This window comes from Heloderma suspectum, chromosome 1, assembly GCF_057233095.1.
Source record: "Heloderma suspectum isolate Gila_16-S chromosome 1, 16-S_ref, whole genome shotgun sequence".
Lineage (NCBI taxonomy): Eukaryota > Metazoa > Chordata > Lepidosauria > Squamata > Helodermatidae > Heloderma > Heloderma suspectum.
The window spans coordinates 374,562,121-374,581,823 of NC_139458.1; the positions used below are offsets into that span (position 1 = coordinate 374,562,121).

The 19,703-nt window shown below is 44.6% G+C and overlaps 1 protein-coding gene across 1 annotated transcript; it reads left to right on the forward strand.

The window, feature by feature from the left end:
• Positions 1 to 2,222: 2,222 nt before the first annotated feature.
• On the forward strand, positions 2,223 to 19,168 carry SULT6B1 (sulfotransferase family 6B member 1). The gene is made up of 7 exons (XM_084832368.1): positions 2,223 to 2,460; positions 6,147 to 6,259; positions 11,671 to 11,760; positions 12,771 to 12,897; positions 13,954 to 14,048; positions 15,416 to 15,572; positions 17,434 to 19,168. The coding sequence occupies exons 1-7, from the start codon at positions 2,265 to 2,267 to the stop codon at positions 17,562 to 17,564; spliced, it is 909 nt and encodes a 302-aa protein (XP_084688494.1). The 5' UTR covers positions 2,223 to 2,264; the 3' UTR covers positions 17,565 to 19,168.
• Positions 19,169 to 19,703: the final 535 nt, after the last annotated feature.

Genomic DNA, 19,703 nt, shown 5'->3' on the forward strand with positions numbered 1-19,703 from the left:
AAATCAGCAAGAAAAAGGATCGATTTAAATCACTGATTTAAATCTAGTTTTCCATTGAAACTTTTGCATGTATTTCCTGAACAATGGTACAAATCTGATCACTAAGCCATGTTAATGTACAACGAAATAGAATATTATTTAGACTGTTTCAATCTTACAAGTAAGGTTTGCATCTCTTTGTCTCGCTGCATATACTTTGTATGCTTTTCTTTTTTTTCTAAAGAGGGAGTATCTTTAAAATATTCATATATAGGGTCTTTCTTATGACTCGCACCCATGTCCGGCCTAACTATCAGCTCTTGCTTCTTGAAAGTTCTGGGTTCTCAGTTTTTCTGATGGAAGAAGAAGATAGCCGAATTGTTGCTGTCAAGGAGCCAGCCAGGTGCTATGCTCATAAGAGAAAAACATCCCGTTCTCTCATGACATAGTGTGAGCACTAATAGTATTTTAGATGCACAGGGCAGTCTGGGCACAAGTGTTGCTTGTTGATGGCAGTATTTTGAAATACAAAGTTCGTGGGGTATCTTAGGCTCAATTCTGAAGTGATTAATGGAGCAATCCTGTGTGGATCGACGGTTGCCACCGAGCCCCAGGGGCGATCACCTATCCAGTGCAGGGCAGGAGGAGTGGTGAGGAGTGGATCTCCTCCTTGCTCCCGCTGCTCTGCTTTCGCTGCTAGACAGCCAATTTCAGCTGTCTAGCCATGAGACCGTGGAGCGCGGGAAGTGGCAGTACCACCATTTCCGACCTCCCCGCCTCTGGGAACGCCCCGTTCTCACCACACTGCATTGCTCTTCCAAGTGCGGAGCGCGGGGCCGATCCATGCTGCCTATGAGGCGGCGTGGGAGGGGGTGGGAGTTGGTTCTCCGGGAACTGACCCCAGAGAGCGGGCTCCGAGGTTGGTTTCCAGGAACCGACCTATCCTATGGCTGTCTAGCTGCTGACTAGCGGCCATAGGATTGCACCCTAAGAAACAGTTATTTGCGTCTACCTAACTTAGCTTTCATTGTGACTTGAAACCTGCAATTGTCCTACAGAAACAGGAGTTTCTCCAATAAAAGATGTTGCCTTGCAATTTTGTTTTTCTTATTTTCTGCGATAGACATAACCCAGCGCACTTGTTCACCACTCAACTTGACAACCCATAATGAGGCTAGGTCTGATGCAGAAAGATTAATACCTGGCATCTTTCTGCAAGTATAATTTCGGATTTGCATCTGCTGTTCTGTATAGAGAAGGGATGTTACAAAAGCCTTCATGCTTACAAGCACTGGGTGTGCACCTCTTGATTTCCAGCTGCTAGGGGCAAAGAACAGCATGGCTGTGGCTACAATGGGTCAAATTCAACATAAATCCTACATAGAGTAGACCTATTTAAATGAGTTGAATTTAAATTAGTCATGACTAACTTAAGTCCCATTCATTTCAATGGGTCTACTCTATGTAAGACTTATATTGGATTTTACCCAGTACATGGATGGATAATGTTGCAAACAGCATGGGACCAGATAGACCCTTGCTATAATCTAGCAAGGCAATTCTATCTAAACTCCAGAATTCAGAAAAATGGATCTGCATGTGGAAAATCTGAAGTATAATTCTATCTCGGCCATGAATGTAATGGATGGTCTGAACTACTACATCACTGACTTTCTGCTTCAGTCCATTACTACAATATAAGAATGGCCTACCTCACAGAGTTGAGGAGGAATCACCTGAGGAGGAATCAGAAATGAATTGTATAGTACTTTGCATGGTGAAAGCATTATGTAAGACAGTTACTGAAACACCAGACGTGTTTGCTTTACGGTAATAAGAGATGAAGTTGAGAGTATTAAGCATACAGCTAGCTACCAAAATACATTTCAAAGGTCCTACTTGTGGTGTGAGAAACTTGGCTCCTGTTAACGTTATATAAATTTAAATTTGATACTTTCTTGGGTATGCCTACCAAGTGATAGAGTTCTTGTGTCTGTTTTACTTTGTAGTCCCAGCCACGCCCAGGTTGCTTGGCTTCAGCTGGGATTACCTCCAGAGTGTAAACAGTACTTAAGGCTGGGCAAGTGGGTTATTTTCTCTTCTGGAGAATAGAAAGGGAGGAGATAAGGAAGCTGATCTAATCCCGCTTCTTGCTCATCAAATACAGAAAATATAAAAGGATAAACACAAAGTTGAGAATGATGACTCCGCCCTTCGAAAGACCCTCTTTAAAGGCAGTTGTTGTCCTAAGAACGCTGCAGTAGCCCACAACAGAGAAGGCAACCATGTCTGACAAAAAGTTTGTAGAAGAAATAGAGAAAGCGTTGGAAAAATCCAAAGGACTGAACCTCAGTGAACTTCTTTTTTCGTATCAGGGAACTCTCTACCCGTCCACTGTATGCAGCGCAGAAACATTCCAAGCCCTGGAGAATTTTGAAAGCAGAAAAGATGATTTGGTGTTGGTGTCCTATCCCAAATGTGGTGAATACAAGCTTAAATTGTTTTGCAGCAGAAATAATGCCATGAGCAAAATAGCAAAGTGACATTTTAAAATACTGTGTAAGTCAGGGGTGGGCAGCTTCTGGCCTTTGATTCTACAACTCTCATCAGCCCTAGCTAGCATAGCCAGTGATCAGGGATGATAGGAGTTGGACAAAATCTGGAGGGCCAGAAGTTGCCCACCTCTGGTAGAAGTAGAGGTATTAAATAACATCGCTGAGATAGTGTGTACAATTGTTGCCATTTAAATGGCTTATAGCAGGTGGGGAGGAAATCTTTGGCCCTCTAGATGAAGTTGGCCTCTAATGCCTATTGGTCCTAGCTAGTATGGCTAATTGTCAGGGATGATGGGAATTGTAGTCCAGCAAAAAACATCTAGAGAGCCACAGGTTCCCCAGCCCTGCTTTACAGAGAGATAACGCCAGCAGGCTTACTGTTTTTGATGCATTTGACAGCTATTGAAAACTCTGTTCTAGTCCACCTTTTCAGCCATTGCTACTACTAATTAACAGTAATATAGCTGCTGCATTGTGCAAGCCATTGAAAAGAGGGGATTCATGCTAAAAGGTTTTAGTGATAAATAAAATGTGGTGTGAATGATTAAAGTGTCAGCAACAGGCTTTCTCAGAACATTGTTCTAACATGCTTTGAAGCCTGGAAAACAAGGCTTTCTTGTGGCAAGAGGAAACTGCATTGGTGGTGCTGTCCCATGTGACAATTTAGCTTTTGCCCTGACCTCCTCATGGCAAATGTTTCCTTAAAGTGCTTTATATTGTTTTAAGGCACTATCAAACTCAGCTTGGAGTGGACAACCCAGAGAGACAATGGCCAGTCCATGGTTTTGCCATTGGAGTTATACCTCAGGCTTGTGCGTTCTTTCCTCTTCATCCTTCTCCTTGTATGCTGCAATTTCTACCCTCCCTTTCTTGTTGGTGGTAACCATTTTTTTGCTGTGATATAAACGTAAGCTATAGTTTGCCCCTACACCAGAACTGGAAATCACGACTTCAAGTGGAATTTCAGTTCTGCTTCGGAGGTTAACTATCGTTTGTGGCAACCATAGTTTGCCTAATTTAGACATCACAGCAAACTGCAGTTACTATGAGCCAGAATGTGAGGGAGGAAGTCGGAGCACATGAAGGAAGAATGAAGGGAAGCAGCGAGTTCATAAGGCTGGGGCATAGCCTATAACCTCTCAGCTTGGCCAATACACTGGTTCAAAAAGATGGACCCAATTTGAAATCGCTATATCTCTGCAACCATGAACCACCCATGAATGGAACTCTTACCACTTGAAAGGGTGGGGCATAGAGTTTCAAATGATTACCGCTAGATGCCTCTCTCAGCACACAAACAGCCCGTAGCCTCAGTCACTCGCAAGATGGCGACCCCGCAACACAAGGCATTTTGCGTTCTGCAGTTCAGCAAGACTGAATTCGCAATTGCGGTGCAGCATGCGTTTCTATGGCATTTTGGCATTGATCCGCCAATGCCAAAGAGCATTCATTGGTACCGACAATTTGAGGAAACAGCAGTTTATGTAAGGGGAAGAGCACAGGGCGACCATGCACTCCAGAGGAAAACGTGAGAAGAATTCAAGAGAGTTTTCAGTGTAGCCCACCTAAGTCCACTCGTCGTGCCAGCCGAGAACTTGCAATCTCTCATACGACTGTCTGGCGTGTGTTAAGGCGACGTTTAATCATGAGGCCATACCGGTTGCAAGTTCTTGGCTGGCATGACGAGTGGACTTGCACAGGCTACGCTGAAAACTCTCTTGAATTCTTCTCACGTTTTCCTCTGGAGTGCATGGTCGCCCTGTGCTCTTCCCCTTACGTAAACAGCCTGTTTCCTTTCCTTAAATTGTCAGTACCAATGACGAATGATCTTTGGCATTGGCGGATCAATGCCAAAACGCCGTTGAAACGCACACTGCACCGCAATTGCGGATTCAGTCTTGCTGAACTGCAGAACGCAAAACGCCTTGTGTTGCGGGGTCGCCATCTTGCGAGTGACTGAGGCTAGGGGCTGTTTGTGCACTGAGAGAGGCATCTAGTGGTAATCATTTGAAACTCTATGCCCCACCCTTTCAAGTGGTAAGAGTTTCATTCATGGGTGGTTCGTGGTTGCAGAGATATAGCGATTTCAAATCGGGTCCATCTTTTTGAAACACCCTGTATTATTATTACATGTTGTACTGTTATCTTTGCCCTCTAAAAATATTTATTTCCTTTCACCTCTTTGTGACAGCCCCCCCTGTCCCTGGTCTGGCTTGACTCGTATAGGTTACTCTGTAAACTGAACAAATAATTCTAATAATTATTTGGTATAATTATTTATTATAATAATAGTAATGGATTTCTGGGAGGGATAGTCGATTATTCATTATTTTAGGTGGTTGTATTATGAAGATATATTTAAAAAGTGAACATATATTAGAATAAAATGCCCTACTGATTTAATTTTAGAAACTGTTAGAGACTGTGTTACAGAGCTGGTCAAATATTAAACAAATTAAATTTGATTTGGTTATAAATTTGATAGTTTGAAATGAAATTTCAAACTGTCATTATAATAGTTCCAAAACTACACTGCGGAATGTTTTATTTGTGAGGGTTGGGGCAAGCATAACCATGCTAATATACAAGGATGTAAGCAGGACAAAAATTGTTCTGGGTACTGTTGGTCTTGTTCCTGTAGCTTCTCACTTGCATGGCCATGCTTTTTTAATATACAATTATATTCCAAAAAAGTATCTCTGAGCATGTACAGGTTGCCTTACTATCACTTCAAATTAAAGGAGTGGGTTTCCTTCCAGGTTAGATGGCAGGGCTTCCAAGGGCCTGATCCATGGGTCCTTCCTCTTGATCAAATATACTTTGCTTCCACATTCCTTGCCAGTGTTTTGGGGACACAAAAGGATTTTTCGGGGGCGGGGGAGTTTAATGTTCTAGCTTATGGTGATATGTCTGTACCATCAGTAAAGAACAAAAGCCACTATGCTGTACTTGACCATACTTGCTCATTTCCATTGTTAGTTACATATGATGGGAAAGCAGCAGTTGCCTTTTTTCTTTTCTGGTCATTTACAGTGCAATCCTATACATGTCTACTCAGAAGTAAGCCTCAGTGAATTCAGGGGGGTCTTACTCCCAGGTAAGTGTGTAGAGGATTGCAGCTGGAAGCTATTTTTCAGTTATAGATAGGTTTTGACATCCACTATTGTTATAGCCAAAACAGAACTAGAAAACAAATACCTTGATCCAGCAATTCCTTTTGCATGTGGGAATTTCAATATCCAAATGGAACTTCCGTATGAGCAAAGGTTTTCCCTATTTATGTTAATGTTTGGACTGCCCTGCATGCATACCCACCTTGCATTTGTGGATCTATCCCTTTTGACCTATATAATTTAGTGTACAAGAGCAAAATTCCCCGTGCTTAAACTCTCTCAGCATTAACTGGCCCAATCCACATACTTGCTGATACAGGCTGTAAGTCAGCAGCCTCAAGTCAATATACTTTAAATAAAGAGTTTGAATATAGCTTGCAGAGGATTTCCATCCCACCAGATCTAGGTGCAATTATTTTGCATCAATTGAGGTAATGAAAGGTCTTGCAGGCTTCTATAAGCATTGTGAGCTACTGAAGATACTTCTTGTTTGTTCTAGGTATTAATTGGCTCATTCAGATTGTGAATGATCTGATTGCTACAGCTTTGAAAACTAAGCAGGAGAACACAGAGTTACCATTTATTGAGTGTGGAGATCCGGAAAAGTATCAGGTTAGTAAGCTGTAAACCCCAGCCTCCAAAATCAAATGCTTCACTTACAGTCGTAATAGTGTTGGATCCAGATTTAGGGTAGAACCATTGAAAGAGTGAAGCGGCTGGGCCAAAGCCGAAAGGACACTCAGCTGTGGATGTGTCTGGTGGTGAAAAGAAAATCCAATGCTGTAAAGAACAATATTGTTTAGGAACCTGGAATGTCAGATCAATGAATCAAGGTAAGCTGGAGGTGGTCAAACATGAGATGGCAAGATTGAACATCGACATCTTGGGAATCAGCAAACTAAAATGGACAAGCATGGGCGAATTTAATTCAGGTGACCATCATATCTACTACTGTGGGCAAGAATCCCTTAGAAGAAATGGAGTAGCACTCATAGTCAACAAAAGGGTGGGAAAAGCAGTACTGGGGTAGAATCTCAAAAACGATAGAATGATCTCAGTACAAATCCAAGGCAAACCATTCAGCATCACAGTAATTCAAGTCTATGCCCCAACCACTGAGGCCGAAGAAGCTGAGGTTGATCGGTTCTGTGAAGACCTACAACACCTTCTAGAACTAACACCAAAAAAAGATGTCCTTTTCATCATAGGGGATTGGAATGCCAAAGCAGGAAGTCAAGAAATCACCGGGATAACAGGCAAGCATGGCCTTGGTGTACAAAATGAAGCAGGACAAAGGCTAATCGAGTTTTGCCAAGAGAACACGCTGATCATAGCAAACACTCTTTTCCAACAGCACAAGAGACGACTCTACACATGGACATCACCAGACGGTCAATATCGAAATCAGATTGATTATGTCCTTTGCAGCCAAAGATGGAGAAGCTCTATACAGTCAGTAAAAACAAGACCTGGAGCTGACTGTGGCTCAGATCATGAGCTTCTTGTTGTAATATTTCGGCTTAAATTGAAGAATGTAGGGAAAACCACTAAACCATTCAGGTATGACCTAAATCATATCCCCTATGAATATACAGTGGAGGTGAGGAATAGCTTTCAGGGATTAGACCTGATAGACAGAGTGCCTGAGGAACTATGGACGGAGGTCCGTAACATTGTTCAGGAGGCAGCAACGAAATCCATCCCAAAGAAAAAGAAATGCAAGAAAGCAAAGTGGCTGTCTGATGCGGCTCTACAAGTAGCTGAGGAAAGAAGGGAAACGAAAAGCAAGGGAGAAAGGAGAAGATATACCCAACTGAATGCAGAGTTCCAGAGAATAGCAAGGAGAGACAAGAAGGCTTTCTTAAAGGAACAATGCAAAGAAATCGAGGAAAAGAATAGAATGGGAAAGACTAGAGCTCTTTTCAAGAAAATCGGAGATCTCAAGGGAACGTTTTGTGCAAAGACGGGCATGATAAAGGACAAAGAAGGCAGGGACCTAACAGAAGCAGATGAGATTAAGAAGAGGTGGAAAGAATAGCCAAAGCTCTCTAGATGGTTCACAAAAATTAAAACCACAAAATACAGCATAAAACAATATAAAATATGAAAGCTGAGGGAGCAATCCTATGGCTGCTAGACAGCGGCTAGAAGGCCATAAGATATAGTGTTATCTGGAAACTGACCTCGGAGCCCACACTCCAAGGTCAGTTCCCAGAGAACCAACCTTCCCCCACTTCCACGCTGCCTTTGAGGCAGCACGGAACAACCCTGTCCTACGTGCTCGCAAGAGGAGTATGGAGCGGCCAAAAAGGGGCATGGCTGAGGGCATTCTGTGGCGGGTTGAAATGCCTGTACGACACAGCAGCCTCCTTCCCCGCTCCGTCTTCCCACAGCTAGACAGCCGCAGTCAGCTGTCTAGCCAAAAATGCAGGGCAGGAGAAGCATGGAGGGAACAATCCCCTCCGTGCTTCTCCTGCCCTGCTTTGGGTAGGTGGTCTCCTCTGAGTTCAGAGGCGGCCGCCTATCTGGATAGGATTGCACCTTAAAACTACATTATAAAAATACAACCAGAATAAAATCTAGCAGCAATGCAGAGATTTAAAACACAGATTTAAAACAGCAGAGCTTAAAGACTAGAGTGCTAAAATGCTGGGAAAATAAAAAGGTATTCAGCTTGCGCTGAAAGGAGTACAACATAGGTGCCAGATGAACCTCTCTAAGGAGCTCATTCCACAGCCAGGGTGCCACAGCAGAAAAGGCCCTTTTCCTTGTAGCTGCCCACCTCACTTCCTTCAGCAGGAGCTCCTGGAGAAGGACCAGGGGGGTGTTTCCACCAGCAATTTACTCCAAGCTGGCTGCATGTTGAGGTCGTTAGGGATACATGACGTCGTGGCCATCCGGCAGCCACCCTGGAGCTTCTCAGGAAAAACACGGATTTCCTGAGACTGCTTGAAGTCTGATTCTTTTCCTAAGTCAGGTTCTTTTCAGTACAGTTGCTGTGTGCCCCAACCCCCGCATTTACTTTGGGTATGCTAGCCCTGCCCAGGGGTGTGCCTTTCACCGTGACCCTGGTCAAAGGGTGTTTCCTGTGTGTTTCCTGTCCCTGCACAAACCAACAAGAAGGCCTTCTTAAATGAACAATGAAAGAAATCCAAGAAAACAATAGAATGGGAAAGACTAGAGATCTCTTCAAGAAAATCGGAGATCTCAAGGGAACGTTTTGTGCAAAGACGGGCATGATAAAGGACAAAGAAGGCAGGGACCTAACAGAAGCAGATGAGATTAAGAGGAGGTGGAAATAATACACAGAAGAACTATACAGGAAAGATCTGAATGTCCCTGATAGCCATGATAGTGCGGTAACTGAACTTGAGCCAGACATCCTAGAGTGAAGTCAAGTGGGCCTTAGGAAGCATTACTAACAACAAAGCTAGCGGAGATGACAGTATTCCAGCTGAGCTATTTAAAATCCTAACAGATGGTGCTGTTAAAGTGCACTCAATATGCCAACAAATTTGGAACACTCAACAGTGGCCACAAGACTGGGAAAGGTCAGTTTACGTTCCAATTCCAAAGAAGGGCAATGCCAAAGAGTGTTCAAACTACCATACAATTGCGCTCATTTCACATGCCAGCAAAGTGATGCTCAAAATCCTACAAGCTAGGCTTCAGCAGTATGTGAACCGAGAACTACCAGAAGTACAAGCTGGGTTTCGAAGAGGCAGAGGAACTAGACAGCAAATCGCCAACTTTCGCTGGATCATGGAGAAAGCAAGAGAATTCCAGAAAAACGTCTATTTCTGCTTCATTGACTACACTAAAGCCTTTGATTGTGTGGATCACAACAAACTGTGGCAAATTCTTAAAGAGATGGGAGTACCAGACCACCTTACCTGTCTCCTGAGAAACCTGTACGAGGGTCAAGAAGCAACAGTAAGAACCAGACATGGAACAACCGAGTGGTTCAAAATTGGGAAAGGAGTACGACAAGGCTGCATACTGTCGCCCTGCTTCTTTAACTTATATGCAGAGTACATCATGAGAAACGCCGGGTTGGATGAATCACAGGTTGGAATTAAGATTGCTGGGAGAATTATCAACAACCTTCGATATGCAGACGATACCACCCTAATGGCAGAAAGCGAAGAGGATCTCAAGAGCCTCTTGTTGAGGGTGAAAGAGGAGAGTGCAAAAGCTGGTTTGAAACTCAACATTAAAAAAACTCAGATCGTGGCATCTGGCCCCATCACTTCCTGGCATATAGAAGGGGAAGAAATAGAATCAGGGACAGATTTTATTTTCTTGGGCTCCAAGATCACCGCAGACGGTGACTGTAGCCATGAAATTAAAAGACGCTTGCTCCTTGGGAGGAAAGCTATGGCAAACCTAGACAGCATAGTAAGAAGCAGAGACATCACCTTGCCGACAAAGGTCCGTCTAATCAAAGCTATGGTTTTCCCAGTAGTAATGTATGGCTGTGAGAGCTGGACTATAAGGAAGGCTGAGCGCCGAAGAATTGATGCTTTCGAACTGTGGTGCTGGAGAAGACTCCTACGAGTCCCCTGGACTGCAAGGAGGTCCAGTCAGTCAATCCTAAAGGAAATCAACCCTGACTGCTCATTGGAAGGACAGATACTGAATCTGAAGCTCAAATATTTTGGTCACCTGATGCGAAGAGAAAACTCACTGGATAAGACCCTGATGCTGGGAAAGATTGAAGGCAAAAGGAGAAGGGGATGGCAGAGGATGAGATGGCTAGATAGTATCACCTATGCAATGAATATGAGCTTGAGCACACTTTGGGAGAGAGCGGAGGACAGGAAGGCCTGGCGTGCTATGGTCCATGGGGTCACGAAGAGTTGGACACCACTCACCGACTGAACAACAACATTGAAATCAATAGGACGTAATTTATTTTCAGTGACTAAAGGTACAATCCTATCCAGATGCCTGTCAGCCTCCAAATTTGGAGGCTGATGGGCATCCTATGCAGAGTGGGCGGAGCGGTGGAGGTGTACTTCGCCTCCATGCTCCCACCAGCCTGCCTTTTACCTAGATGGGCATTTTCACCCATCTAGCTAAGGTGTCAGGGACAGATAGGGTAGAAGGCTGGGGTTAGCTCATATCCCTGCTTCCCCAGTCCCCTCTCTCCCCGCCCCTTCCTCACCTCTCCAAGCTTGTGTTTGCGAGCTTGTCAAGGCAGCCGGCGCGGTTCTCTCTGTGTTGGCTGCAAGGGGAAGGGGGTGGGGAGCTCAGACTCCTGGCCTGGGTCCAAGGTTTGAGTGCTGTCTTTGGCCTCAGATCCAGGACTCTGAAAAATCCTGTGGCCCCCCAGACTCTGTCTGTGGGTGACAGGATTGCTCTCTATGTCTCAGTCCAACCCACTGAAAGGAAGTAAAGCAATATGGGCAGGCAGCTCTTCCAGAGCAGGCCATCACAACGTGTGATCCATTAAGCCAGAAGTAACCCATTAGCCATGTATGGCAGCCCACCAAGTGCTCAGTAATGACCTTGGTTTTGCTGCTGGTCTGGAATTGCAAAAGCAGAGTGGTGGTTAAGATCCTCAACGAGGGAGAATTGTGGGCTCAGAGGAGTGTGTTTGTGTTTGGGGGCTCAGGCACCACTCAGACCACCACTCCTATGTGTTCAGGTTCTTCGACAAGTTACTTGTCTTTTAGCCCTCACTAGTTTGTCTTTCTGTGAAATGGGAGTTTTGTGTCTGACCCGGCCCACCATGGCAGCCATTCTGTGCACTGGCACCTGCCATGGTGCCCCTGACACTTTCTCAAAATTCCAAATGGGCCCAGTGGCCCAAAAATGTTGGCAACCCTAGGAGCACAGGGCTGTTCTGTTTGGCTTGCTGGGTGATAAATTGTGCAGGTTTATTCTGTAAAATGAAAGCTATTCCATCTGCCTTTTGATTAGGGTGAGGAATCATCTATATGTGTCAATGGAGCTAATCCCTATCATATATGTGTGACTCAAGGGTTACTATTCGTTTCCTTTGTTAAAAAAAAAATTAGAGGATGAAGCAGTTCCCATCTCCAAGGATTGTGGCCACACATCTCCGTTACAACAATCTTCCCAAGTCTATCTTCAAAAATAAAGCCAAGGTAGGTTTCTACCCTGATTGATAACACCCCCTTCTACCATTTGTTAGGAGATATTTTCAGAAGCGATTTATAACTTGAAGGGAACGGGCAGTCAATGAGAGCACATTATGTGGGCACATTAACGCATTTCTGGCACTGGATATTAGCGATGATATAGCACAACAGGTTATGTCAGGGGTAGACTCATAGTGCCTGTGGGCACCAAAGTGCCCCCAGACACCTGTCTTGGCACCGGCCATGGTGCCCTACACCTCCCACGTAAAAACAACCACAAGCACATTTTCTTACCGGCAGCTGGGATTGCTGTAAAAGAGGTTTCTACTGGTGCTGAAAACTGGGTTCAAAGGAGTTGTTTAGTGTGTTGGGTCTCAGATCCCACCTCTGCCTTGTGCTTAGTCATTTGGGCAGGCTACGTGTCCTTTTCCACACTTCCCATGGCAGCCATTTTGTGTTGGTGCCCAGGACAGTTTATCAAATTGCTGAATGTGCCAATGGCCCAAAAAGGTTGCCCACCCCTGGAGTAGGAATGTGTGCTTCAGGAATTCCTTGAAGCACATATCCATATCCAAATGCATGTTTTATAATAATAAATGTTTGGGTTTTTTGCAGGTAAGATACAGGTACACTGCTGGAAACGTAACTCATGAAGTGTCTAATCTCCAAATAAAATGCAGCTAGGAGAGCTCCATGTGCACAGGGGACCTCTCATGCCCACCAGAGATCATTGGGCTGTGGTGACTGCATGCAGAATGTTGCAGTGTGCCCATGCTACAGCCTTTCAGGCAGGCAAAGCTAGAGAGGTTGGAGTGCCTGAGATCATGCTTTTTGATGGGTCTTGTGGAATAATCATGGCCATGATTTCAACCTGCCCTTCTCTTCCAAAAGAATCACTCTCTTCAAGCTGCATTTTTGGTAGCACAGAGCACATATAGTGGGTAGCGAAGTGGCTTTTTTTGGCAGTATTGTTTTTGTTCATGTCAGGAGGAGCTAAATTTTTTTTCTCACCTCAGGTACTGGTGTTGTTTCGAAATCCTAAAGATGTGGCTGCATCATTTTTCCATTTTCACAACAATGCTCCAAGCATTCCAAGTTATAACTCCTGGGAGGAGTTTTTTTCCGAATTTATGAATGGGCAAGGTACTCCATTACTTTTGAATAGATTTGGGAGACTAAATGTCTTGGGAAAAATGTATTAGGTTGGCTACATTAAAACTCTGCTGGGATTATCTGAGGTTTGGTAATGGTGACATAAGCAGGGAAAGAGTTGGGTTTTGCTAACAACCATGATTTGAACATAGGAAGCTGCCTTATACTGAGTCAGCCCTTTGGTCTAGCCCAGTATTGTCGACACTGACTGGCAGTGGCTCTCCAGGTTTTCTGGCAGGATTCTTTCCTAGCCCTACCTGGAGATGGTGAGGATTGAACCTGGAACATTCTGGATGCAAAGTCGGTGCTCTGAGCTACACCTTCTCCCTGTTGGCATGCTGGCAAAACTAGTTTTCCAGCAACAGTCTGGAGGTGAAAAAGCTGTACCCTCTGTAATTTTGATTGATGAACATGGATTGGAAACTGGTGATAGTTTTTATGAGAGGTAAAAGTGGTATAATAGAGGCATTATTGTCTGTGGTGTATGTACACATATTTCTTTTGTCTCACTGTCACCTCCAGTCAAATAAAGTTGGCAGTTTTTCGAAACAATATAAAACCCTGCAAAACCTGTTTGTCAACATGATTGTGGGATAAGCGTATGCACCATGGGCAATCATACCACATTCACTCTGGAAATGCTATGGTGTGTCTCCAGCTCAAGCTGAACGGAGAATGTTCACAAGTGCCTTCTTCAAGAGCTGACCCTATTCAATTCAACTAGCAAGACTCTCATGATTCTCCTTAACAGTAATAATCATTCCTCTTTCCTTGTGAGTGTATAGGGGTTGGATCCAATTGGATTCATACTTAGAGTAGACCCACTGAAATCAATGGGACTCAAGTTGTGACTAATTTAAGTCCCATTGATTTCAGCGGGTCTACTCTAAGTATGATGAAATCTGAATAGAACCCTGTGACTCCCGTGGACATAAAGAGTCACTGTACGCACACAAAAATGTTATTAAAATAGCCTGCTGTTAAGGTTTTGACAGCCTCCAATAGTAATACAACCATTCTGATGTGTTGCCTTTTTCTGATCTGCAGTTGCCTGGGGATCCTATTTTGACCAGGCAGTCACCTGGAACAAACACATAGATGATGAAAATGTTTTGATTCTGACCTATGAAGGATTAAAAGAGGTGAGTATATTCATAATCACCAGCAAGACTTATTTTTCTACAAAAAGATAAGAACATAAGAAGAGACATGCTGGATCAGACCAAAGGTCCATCTAGTCCAGCATTCTGTTCACACTGTGTCCAGCCAGCTGTTGACCGAGAACCCACAAGCGGGACATAAGTGCAACAGCACCCTTCCACCCATGTTTCTCAGCAACTGGTGCACATAGGCATACTGCCTCTGATACTGGAGGTAGCACATAGCCATCAGGACTAGTAGCCATTGATAACCTTCTCCTCCAGGAATCTCTTTTAAAGCCATCCAAATTGGTGGCCATCACTACATCCTGTGCTAGCGAATTCCATTGTTTGACTATGGAAGATAAAGAGAGGTGGTCCCAAACTCATGTTTTTTTGGGAAAGTATGACTAAATCAGGTTCCGGGGCTTAGTTTGAGCCAGAACTCACCCATGGTTCTGCTCCTCAACCTATTCTGAATGCTAGGGAACAGCCTGGAACATCTGAGTGAAAATAAAGGAAGGAGAGAATGAAGGGCAAAGGACCTCTGATTGTTTGTAGCGCAGAGCATATTTCTCTTACCACTGAGTAACTCCATACAAACAGCCCATGTACACCTGGAATTAGAGGGCAATTATCTTTGCCTGCATCCTTGATTTGGCATCTGAAACACATGAGTAGAGCAACCTAGTAATCTTGGTGCCAATGTTACCCTGTAATGCAGGGGTGGAAAACTCATAGCCCTCTGGATGTTTTGGCCTGCAATTGCCACCATTCCTCACCATTGGCTATGCTGGCTAGGGCTGACGCTAGTTGCAGTCCAACAGCATCTGGAGGGCCACAAGTAGTCCATCCCTGCCATAAAGTCATTAACAGTGAAATTCCTAGTTTGGTTTGAGTAAAATTGTGATCCCTGGAAGTGCTGTGGCAGCTAAAACAGGTTTATAGAACTGAGAAATCATTGTGGCTAACCAACCCAAAGAGTGGGAAGAGCAAGCTCTGTTAGAGAGGGATGACATGTTTCCTTTTTGATGTGCCTCAGTTGTGACAGACATTAATTTGGATGGTTCTCCCCAAAATACATATTAATTGCATGAACAGTGATTGTGTACTCAAATAAGGTGGTCTGTGCTGGGTGTTGGGGAGGTTGCGGAACATCGAGTGCCCATTAGACTCCTGCAGTCCTCATTCCTGAGTCCTAAGCCTGTGCTGGTAGTTTACCTATCTGTACTGATGTCACCAGAATTGGGACAAAGCAAGCAGATCCGTGCTGAGCACTGATTTTGTGTTTTGCATCCAATATTGGTTGATCTAGTTTACCATGGGAAAAGATAGCTCTTCTTTCTATATGATCATATCACTATTTTCAGGACCTGGTGGCTGGAGTAAAGCAAGTAGCCGAATTCTTTGGGTTTGCAGCTACCACAGAGCAAATTAAGTCAATTGCAGGCAGGGCTGACTTCCAAGCAGTGAGGGACAGATCGCAGGAGACGCATGGTGCAGCCGGTCCACTTCTTTTCCGGAAAGGTAAACTGCTTTTAAAATAAGATAGGTGGCAATAGTGTTGTTTTTTTGGCTATAGTTGGAATAAGAGTAGGGCTATGCAGGGACCCCCCCACCCCGATCCAACTCGGAAGCTGCTTTGTTGCTTTGGAGGTGGGCCTGATTCAGCTCGGGCTGATTCAGGGGGCCCCCGACCTGACTTGGCCCCGAACCCAAAGCAGGATTCGAATGGCCGAACCCAACTTTGGGTCCCCCCTGACGCCCCTGCGCAACCACCCAGCTCCTTACCTTGCTGCCTTCTCCTCCTCCCCTGCCGCTGCTGCCTCTACTTCCGCTGCCTTCTCCTCCTCCTCCTGCGCTGTCATCGCCGCTGCCAACTCCTGAGGTCTGTATGCGCGCCGGTTCATATTGCAGGGAGTCGCCATTTTTAAAATGCCGACTCCCTGCAATAAGGGCCAGCACGCGTCCAGGCCTCAGGAGCTGGCAGCAGCGATGACGGTGGCCGTGATAGCAGCAGCACGGTGTTGGAGGTGGAGGGGGCGATGGAGCTGGCGGCAGCAGTGGCAGCGATGATGGCGGTGGAGGTGGCAGCAACAGCGGCAGCAACGGAGGCGGTGATATCGGAGGTGGCAGCGACGGTGATGGGAAGCTCAAGTAAAGACCTGGGGGTGCCGGCGTGGCAGAGCCGGCGGTGCTGAAGCTCCGAAGTGCACCAAGGCACTTCGGAGAGCCCCCGACCTGTCTCGGGTCACTTCGTGCCCCCTCTGCTTCGCTTCGGAAGAGACTCGAAGGGACCCGAAGCAGCCTGCTTTGACTCGGGCTTTGGGCCTCGTGCCAAAGCAGTGCACAGCCCTAGTTTAGAACACTAAGTTATGAGCAATCATGGTGTTCTCCATTTTGTTATGATTAACAGTGCAACCCTATGAATCTCTGCTCAGAACATTGGTTTCAATAAGGTTTAGTTCTAAGTAAGTGTGTATGTAAGTTGCCACAGGCAACTTGTGGCCCTCCAGATGTTTTGGACTACAACTTCCATCAGCCTTAGCCAGCATAGTCAATGGTGAGGGATGATGGAAGTCATAGGCCAAAACATCTGGAAGGCCACAACTTGCCCGCCCCTGGTGTTTGGGATGGCAGCCTTAGAAAGGGCACCTGACAACTAGTGCAAATGTCAGTGAAGCCATTGGGATTTTCACCGGTAAATCTAAGCCAAAATTTGGTTTCAGTCTTCCCATTTAGGGGACCTTTCCATTTTTGTCAGTTTCTGCCCATCTGCATTAGGGGTGCTTGTGCTGTTTCTTGCTAAGGTTAGATTTCATGGACAGCACTTTTTCTTTAGCCATTGCATTTTTTCATCAGTTGTAATAATTGTTTAATAAACGTGAATTCGAGGCCATGTCCATGTCTTACTCACGGTTTCTTCAGCAGGGCTCAGTCTGTACTGAGTGGCAACGGCTCTCTTGAATGCCAGACTGTAGTCTTTCCAGTCCCTACCTGGAGATGCCAGGAATTGTACCTGGGATCTTCTGCATACAAAGCAGGTGCGCTGCCACTGAGCTATAGGCCTTCCAGGCTGTATTACTATGCATTAAGTTACATAAAGGGTTTTTTGCAGTCACTTGTGCAAGTGACTGTCATGGTTCTACCAAACAAGAAACGCTGCAAGCAAGACCAATATTTCTGGCAGAAAAACAGGCCATATATTTTTGTGTCTGGAGTTCAAATCCTTCCCTAATTCCTCAAGACAAGCAACTAATTGTGCCATTTTGTGCCAAGTTACCAACAAATTATGAAGCTAGTGAATCATTCTTGGCTATCAAATCATCTTTATATTTTTAAGTGTTAAAACATCTCCCTCCCTGCCCCCATTTCCTTCTTGTTCCAGGTGTAGTAGGAGACTGGAAGAGCCTTTTTGATGAAACACAGAACCGGAAAATGGATGCTAAATTTAAGGAGTGTTTAGCAGGAACCAAGCTGGGAGCAAAGCTGAAGTATGATGTGTACTGCAAAGTGTGAGAACTTTTCTCTTGTGAAAAGCCTCATTTTCATGAAAGATTTATTTACTTTTATCTATTCCAGAAAAAAACTGAAATCAGAACAGATATTTCTGTGTGGCAAATTTCAGATAGTGTGAAACTCTTCAGTGTCTAGGATTTCTGGGATCCATTTATATTAAGCTGGGTGTTGTCTCCCTGTTTGCTAGAGCACGGGGCAGCCTATTTCTCCCAGATGGCAAAGGCAAGTCTCCATTATGATGTGTCCAAGGCCACCTTCCCCAAGCCGGTGCCATCCAGACGTTTTGGACTTTAACTCTCATCAACCTCAGAGAGCATGGCCAATGGTCAGGAATTCTGGGAGTTAAAGTCCCAAAGGCGCCAGTTTGAGGAAGGTTGGGTCTAAGGAATACAGGAAGGTGGCTTGGCAGGCATCAACCTGGAGAACTTGCTTGTCCCATTAAATGTTTCAAAGTGGCCACAGAGGATGCAGCTATTGTGTCTCCTACTCCACTGCTCCAGGGGTTCCATTCACCCATTATTCTCCTCCACCAGCTGTGCAGCAAAACTGAAGTGCTTGTTACTGCAGGCAGAGGGGGAGAGGGGAACTATGCAGGAATACATTGTGGAACTATGGTGCAACATTTGCATCTTTTACTGTTGCCTAGACCTTTTAAAGGGACCAGCAGGATCTCCAGGTTGACACTGGGCAATCCTACATGAGTCATCTTAAGAAAGCCCATGCTTTTCCATTGTCCTTTCTTGTACAAAACATTGGGGCATCATGGTGATAGGGTATAAGATATTGTTGCAGCCTCTAAAGAAAGTGGGTCTCAGCCCTCTGTTGGAGCTTGAATGTTAGGTGCTGAGCAGTGCGGTTTGGAGCCTGAAGCATTTACTTGGGGCTGCTAAACTTGTTTGGGGTGGGGAGGGGTGGGACTCCTGTGATTTTAAGAGCTGAGCGAAAATCAGCAGGTGAAACTTTTCCCAGCATGCAGATGTAGTGATGGAACAATCATCAGGTCATGTTAAAGGCACAGGAGCCCTGCCAGAAAAAAGCTGGCAACCCTACACTAACTCTGATGTAATAACTTGAACCGAATCCAGCTGGCTGAAGCTGTGTCCCGAAGTGAACACAGATCAGTTTTAAGGTCAAGACAGAGATACAAGTCTTTACCTCCCATTTGACTAGATGAATCAGTGCACAGTCTAATCCTAAGTAAACCAAACACTAGGGCTTGTTTTACTTTTACTTTTTTCTAATTTTGGGGAATTATAATACTGATAATTCAACTTTGATTCACAAAATAAACCCTTCCCATGTGGAAGGGATCACTGAACTCAATCAAAATCTTTAGACAAGTGGGATGTTCACAATGGCTTGTAAGCCCATTTCCCTCCCAAAGCAAAGCAGTGTGTTGCATTAGGCAGAATAGAACAGGGTAGAGGATGTAGTAGATACTGAAATTACTCAGCAGTGGTGAATTAATCTGAAATGTACTTATTACATCAAGATGAGTTTTTAAGAGTTTTCCAAAGAAAATCTATAGACTTTTAAAAGCTACTTTTTGTGCCTTATTGCATCAACTATGAACTTCATTAAAATAAACTTTTTTGTTATTGCTCTACATTTTATAAAGATAACATTTACATTTGGTGGCTAGAGGATTGCAAAACTATTGAACTTCAGGGAATTCCCACACCCTTGTCATACCATGCAGGGGTCAACAATAAGATCAGGTCCTCTAAGGCATCCTTCCCCAACCTGATACTCTCCAGATGTGCTGGGCTTTTCCCATCATCCCCACCATTAGGCGCTTTTCTCTTGAAGGCTGTTTAGTTTAGGTTATTTTAGAAGACTTTGTTCAACCAACATATCACAAGTTAGTCAGCTGCCTATGGATAGCAGCCAGAATCAACTCATCAGCCCCAACTCACAATTTTTCCTTCACATACAGTAACATTCAACAATAAAGCAAAAGTGAACAGTACAGCAAAACCCAAAATTATTCAAGATGACATCCTCTCAGTTTAGCTTATTATTTATGGCCTTTGCCAGATACTTTATTGAAAATATCAGACCGTAATATTTTACCGAGTTGCCCCTTCATTTTCTGAGCCTAGTGCTGATGAAAGTGTAAATTATGCCAATTATGCTGTT

Excerpts from the sequence above, each read along its gene's own strand:
- SULT6B1 (XM_084832368.1), top strand. The coding sequence starts at position 2,265 with ATGTCTGACAAAAAGTTTGTAGAAGAAATAGAGAAAGCGTTGGAAAAA. Across the intron at positions 2,461-6,146 it reads GGTGTCCTATCCCAAATGTG|GTATTAATTGGCTCATTCAG; the intron begins GTGAATACAAGC and ends TGTTTGTTCTAG. Across the intron at positions 12,898-13,953 it reads CGAATTTATGAATGGGCAAG|TTGCCTGGGGATCCTATTTT; the intron begins GTACTCCATTAC and ends TCTGATCTGCAG.